The sequence below is a fragment of the Echinops telfairi genome, unplaced genomic scaffold (assembly GCF_000313985.2).
Source record: "Echinops telfairi isolate 266 unplaced genomic scaffold, ASM31398v2 ScPeMD7_7467;HRSCAF=8505_1, whole genome shotgun sequence".
Classification (NCBI taxonomy): domain Eukaryota; kingdom Metazoa; phylum Chordata; class Mammalia; order Afrosoricida; family Tenrecidae; genus Echinops; species Echinops telfairi.
Window position 1 is genome coordinate 8969026 of NW_022111368.1, and position 6572 is coordinate 8975597.

At 38.9% G+C, this 6572-nt stretch overlaps 1 protein-coding gene across 3 annotated transcripts in view; it reads left to right on the forward strand.

Annotated features, from left to right (window-relative positions):
• Positions 1-6147, forward strand: part of ARHGEF7 (Rho guanine nucleotide exchange factor 7) — a 106091-nt gene extending 99944 nt beyond the window's left edge. For 2 of the 3 annotated variants that reach the window (XM_004704306.3, XM_045283932.1), the window contains one exon: positions 1003-6147. In XM_004704306.3, coding sequence (XP_004704363.2) covers positions 1003-1125 — 123 coding nt within the window. In that variant the 3' untranslated portion in view covers positions 1126-6147. The remainder of the gene's footprint in view (positions 1-1002) is intronic. The other variant, XR_006679461.1, reaches the window with a different exon arrangement.
• The last annotated feature ends 425 nt before the right edge of the window (positions 6148-6572 follow it).

Below are 6572 nucleotides of genomic sequence, written 5' to 3' on the forward strand. Positions count from 1 at the left end.
GTAGCTTGTTGTATATAGTCGAGCTTACATTTTGCACTCTCTTTCTTAGCCAAAATCTCATTTGTATTGAGCGCTGTAGTCTCTAATTTGCCCTGCTTTTATAAGCAGTGTGCGCAGTTTGCTTCACGTTTTGCAGACGTTAGTAAGCACAGTGCAAAATGTGTCATGCTCGCTTAAATTCCATAGCAGGACTTTTATCCTGAGAGGACTGGGGCTTAGCTTTCTTCAAATGTAGTAGCATAAATGTGTTGAGTTGTGGCTCCCTGGTGTCTATCTTTAATGTCTTACTCAGAAAGGTAGAAAACATTTTTGTTTTAGTGGTGAATGGTGACCAACTTTCTTGACCTTTGACAGAGTTCTCTCGGTGAGAAACAAGCTCATTAAACAAACTAAACAAACAAACAGAAAACCACTGCCATCGAGTCTGACTCAGAGTGACCCTATAGGACAGGAGAACTGCTCCTTTTGGTTTCCAAGACCTTAAACATTTTTACAGGTGTACAGAGCCTCATCTTTCTTTTGTAGGGTGACTTGTGGATTTGAACTACTCACCTTGTGGTTAGTAGCTCAATGTTTAACCCACTAGATTGCATAGCTATTATTAAGCAGGAGTTTATACATCCATTCCTTTATTCATTCAATTGTTATGTGAAAATATGATACTGGATATAATTTTTAAAAAATTTTAAAAAGTTTTTCAGTGATTTATATGTAATACTTGTTTTTTCATTCAGTGTTTGTGAATTTAAAGTAGTAATAGTCACTAGCACTGCTTGTTCATCTTTGATTTATTTTGTCACTCAGTAGAAACTACCTTAAAAAACATGGAAACTGCTAGTAGATGCTTAGACTTTGCAGAACCAGGTGATAAAGTGAATTCTTTTTACCTATCGATTATATCTATAACATCACGTCACACCAGGTTTCCTTCCGTATTTGAGGTTATGGAAGTTGTCTTCACTGCCAAAGATAATTAATATGTAGATTCTGCTTAATTTACAGGATAACAAAAAGATGAAGAAATCTTTGGAGGAAGAACAGAGAGCCCGGAAAGACTTAGAAAAGCTTGTGAGGAATGTTTTAAAGACCATGAATGACCCTGCTTGGGATGAGACCAACCTATAGAGCTCGTCCTGGCTTTTCTCTATCAAGACCAAGCCGGGAAGCTTTCTCACCCAAGTCAGTGTTCCATGTAGTGACTGCAAGTGCGGCTGTACCGGACAGAAGCGTTATCTTGCTTTCTATGTATAGAAAAGATGCCGTTTATGATGTGAATAAAAATGATCAGATCAAACCATTACCGAAGAATCCAAGCTTGAGGTATAGAGACTGAGGATTCTGAGCTGCATTAATTTTACTCTGTTAACATCTAAATTACCTCATTTTGCAATAAGTGCAGTGACCGACTAAAAAAACCGTGTTTTTCAAACTTTTAACTGAAGATATATAAATAGTATATATATATATGTGTGTCTTGTAAATATTCTATTCTGAATGCTTATCCATGGTTGCTATCTGTGGGCTAATCCTCATGCTAGAGCTTCCTTTCTGCTGATCTCTCTGGTCCTGTGAGTTAGAAGTTAACCTCACATTTACTCTCCTGAAAGTAGAAGCCGGGAAAATTCCTAGCTGCTTTCGGTAGATGATGGATTTGTTCTACACCATCATAGTCTCCGGAGTGCTATACCAATACTTCCCATTTCAGTATACTTCAATAATTGAACCTTATTTGTACAGAGGCGTGAATACCATCCGAAAGTCTTCTCTTAAAACAGTGTTACAATCACAAACATGCATTAGTTCTGAGTGCAGTACCCTTTGCCTGAATAAATGAGCTTGGCACTCCGGCGTTTACTGGAGGAAATGGCCTATACCACCAGTGTGTCCAAGTCAGACGAATGCTCTTGTCTGCTTTGTCTCCATGCTGTGGTATCAGAGCTAAGCACTGCATTTTGGGAGAGCACACAAACTTTTATATATAGGCTGGTTTAAAAATTTGACAAAGTGCACTGGTTTGTCCTTCCCACAAAAGAGAAATCTTAACTAGAACCTGTAAATAAGATGTATTCTCTATCATATACCCCTGCAGCCAGTGAAAACGAATGGAGGCAATACTGTGAGCTAACATGGATGGATAGGGCTTCTTTGTCAGGCCAATTTAAACTCTGAGATCTGTTTACCATCAGGGTTCAGCAAGGCTTACTGCAGTGCTCGCTGGGAAAAATAAAGTGTTCCCCCTTTCAGTGAGACTAAAGCAATGCATTTCTTTTTCATTTAATATAAGTAATACAAGCTTGAGTGTGGAAACCTTTCTTCCCACTGTGTAAAAGTAGCAGAGGAGATGCAGGGCAGGCTCGTCCTCCACGCACGGCGAGCCTCTCTGGCAGACCCCGAGGAGCAGAAACCCTCTTCTTTCTGTTGAGGAAAAGGGTCACTGTGACCATTGGAACTGTTTCCTGTGTCATACAGGTTCCCCCCTCCCCGCCCCCCCCTTCTGAACAAGTCTGTTTTTAAGTGAGAGGAGCCCTATCACAAAGCAGGTGTCTCGTCTTGGAAACCCGATGTGCACTAGAAAACATGCTGGGCATCACGTATGACTTTTGTGATTAATTAGTAAATTCACCAAATCCTTTGCTGTTGATGCCTTCAGACCAGAGCAACTTTGAAAGTCATTTGTTTTGTGGTTGGTGATCAATCCTCTCTCACCTCTTGCCTTCATTTCCATCCTGGGTCCTGATCTTTAAACCCTGCTGGGCAGTTGCCTCCCCGACCACCTTGTCCTCCCCATGCTTAGACACAGTGCACAGGGTTTCCCCGTGGGACGGCCATCCACCTGATAGGCTTTCAAAACCACTACACGGTTTGCTCTTTAGTCAGAATCGCCAACTTCCTGTACTGAGCATTTGATTGATTCCTGCCAAGACTAGACAAAGTTGAATTTCTCTCTCGTTATTATTTTTTTAATCTGCATTTTTTACAAGTAGATGGTTATGCATAAGACATTGCAGTGGAAAACAATTAAATGACAGGGTATTGAAGTTTGCTGTCATGAGCAAATTTTAACTCAGGAAGAACTTTCATCATCTGATCTCTGTCACTTTGTAAAAGGTGATGTTGTTTTGTGGCTCTGCTGAAAGATTTCGTATCTGTCTTCTCTGAGCAGTTATGTTGCTATCAGCACACCCCAGGATGAATCCCTTACAGAACATGCCTTAATTATTAGATTGACACACTTAATGAGAATACACGCATTTTCATGTCCCTCCTCTGCTTAGGGGATACACATTGAGATTCCTGTGTTACTTCATGGCCTTTTCTTTCTGCGATTCCCAGATTTTATTAGGCTTTTTAGGGAGTAGAGAAAATGCATCTTAGAGCAGTTCTTTCTAAAAACGCACCCCATTGTATATAGACTGTCTACATTTCACAGTGTGACCTTCTAAGGGGCTGGGGCTTTGATATAAACATTCTAAAGGGGCACTGTCCATTTAACCTTTTAATGGGTTACTTCTTTGCTCTCACCTTTCGTGGATGAGGAGATGAAGCCATTTCTTAGCCTATAGATGTGAAGCACTTTCAGTTCTAAACTATGTTGAAATGTAGCATCTGAAATTCGTTTTATTGTACTCCCTGGTGGGTGCGCCTGTTTCCACGCATCATGCCGTCCTTGATAGAAACAGCTGCCTTGGTTTGGGTAGACATTCTTAATGCCAGTCATTCCTTTAGAAAATCTAGAGTATCCATCCTGGTGTTGACGACGACAATGTTTATGCTACACTATTGTAATTATTAAACTGATTTTTTTCTTATATTACAAAATATGCCACTTTATCCTCTATGATGTGCTTGTGATACTATCTTATGGTAGCTTTATGTTTTATTTTGATTATTTTTTGAGATTTAAAAATTCTGGTGAACATTTTTGATGTGGGAAAATATAACATTTGTTTTTAAAGTCTAGACTCTGGGAGTATGTGAAGATCAGAAAGGAAAACGGTTTTGTAGGAAAGGACACTGGAGTGAAAACGTTTACACTGTTAGGAACGATCTCGACTTCATTTACCGTAGTTAGAAAAAGGACACACGGTAGAAGAAGCTCAAGTATCCGTTTTGCAGAATCAGATAAATGAACTCGTTTTTAAGATACCTATAGGATTCTGTATGGGAATTCTCAAAAGACAATTTGGGGAGAAAAGTAATTTGCTTGTCTCTTAAGACTAAAATAAGTAGACCTTCATAAATCAGTTGAGTTCCTTTGTGTTGTAAATACCGTGTATCGTGCATACTGCCGTCTGATTGGTTCTGACGCATGGAGACGCTGTAGGAAGTAGTAGAGCGGCTGCTACCCAGGGTGTCTGCGGCTGTAGTGTTTGCGCAGGAGATTGCCTCATCTTTCTCCAGGAACCAGCTGGCGGGTTCTAAACGCTGACCGCGTGGTTGGCACCCCAGTGCTTAACCCACTGTACACCAGGGCTGTTGTGTATCCGTGGCCAACCAAAACCCAACCCCCCTCAAGGCAGTTCCGACTCGGCAGCCCCAGCGGTGGTTGCCACCGGCTTTGAATGGTCACAGGAGCAGACCAGCCTCATGTGTCTCCTGCCTTGGGGTGCCAGCAGTTACCCCACGGTGCCTGCAGGGCTCCTCGTGTGCACCTTCGATGCCTCATCTAGCTTGTTTAGATGATATGGAGGGTTTAGGCGTTTATGTTTTTCTTGCTAGCTTTTTTATAAAAATAATAATACTTGACTGCTAATTATACAAAATTGATAGTTCAAACCCACAAGCAATTCTGTGGGAGAAAAATTTAAGTCTTGCCCTTGCTAGAATATATAATCTTAGAAACCCTGTATAGGGTCATTATGAACTGGAATTGATTTGATAACTGGATTTGGTTTGGATGCGAAAAATGCCAGCAAAACTTAAGATTATAATGCAAAAAAAAAAAAAATCCATTATCTCCTTCACATGATGCCTTCTTTTTCCACAAAAGTAACCAATGTTTTATGTATTATATATTCTTTTTAAAGACAAATGAAAATACCTGATGTGTATGATTATTTTCCCATAGTGAAATCACACTGATTGCGTTCTCTTAATTTGCCATTTGTTTATTATCCAAGATATAGTTCCACGTAGGTACATAGAGTTCATTGTTTTGGATGGCCACATAATATCTCATGAGTTGATGTATTACAGTTTATTTTGGTCACCTATTTACAAATATAAAAGAGTCCTGGTGGCCCAGCAGTTAAGCACTCAGCTGCTAATGGGAAGGAACGTTAGGCAGTTCTGCAGGTGGAAGACGTAGCAGTCTGTTATTGAAAGAATACCTCCTGAAAAATCTTATGAGACCCTCCATACTCTGTCCTATAGGGTTCCTATGAACCAGAATCAACTCAACAGTGGCTTTTGTTTTTATTCATATTTGGGAGGGAAGAATTCCTATTGTAGAAATCAGTGAGTATCATTATATTTACAAATGTGTAATTTTTGTGAGTATAGCTATAGGATTGATGCCTACGAGTGTTCTGTGCATTTTTAATTTTGATAGAATTTGCCAAATTCTTAGACGGTATTCATGGCAGTTCAACAGGTTCAGTTTCTCAGAAAAGAAGCAAGTTAAATGCCTTCTGAAACAGTTTCTTCATTTCTGATCATTCAAATGGATGACATTCACTCCAAAATGAAAATGTCATTGGGAGAATAGATTATTATGGCAATATATACTTACCCGTTTCTGTCTTTATATCTGTGGCTCCTATTTCTGGGCTCATTTATCTTTAGTCCTGTAATGATTATTTTCCTGAAACACTAAATTACTTCACAGTTATCAGCCGAACCTCCAGGGATGCTGATTGAAGTGTGGCTCCCTGGGTGCCACCAGGCATTAATTATGCAAATAATCTGTGGGTATGATCCAGGAGTTTATAGTTTGAACATCATCCTAGTGGTGTTAGAGCCTGTAATAAAAGCATAGTGATGTGTAAGAGATTTTTTTTTTTTAAGCAAGCAGGCTGTGTTAGGTCTATTTAGGTCTTTCACATTTCTATAAATGATTCATTCATTAGTATTTTAAAAGTCATCTGGAGCACTTCTAACGGTATATGTAGATTTAATAAAACCAAATTCCTCAGTACTCTGACCATATTTTATTAAATCTTGGATGTCATTAATTTCAAGACAAACCATTATTTTTTGTACCGCGAAAGGAAAAAAATGCAGCCCTAGAATTATAGCGGATCATCAATTCTAAGACGTTTTATAGGTTTTTAAAAAATAATGTTTTGGGGTTAACACTGTCTCTAACTTTCCACTATGATTACTTAAAAGCCTTGCTTCTACAGATGTAACCTCATTTTCATTCCCTTACTCTCAGAAATTTCTGACTACATAATTAGGTTCTAAAGAACAGGTTAATGAAATAAAATTGGCATTGTGTAAGACTGATGGGTGACTATATGATTACCTGTCAAATTACTTAACTGTCAAACTAATGAGAATCATGACCCAGCCAAGTTGACACATTTTTTTAAACTTTTTTTTTTTTTTAGCATTTTTTAAATAATTTTATT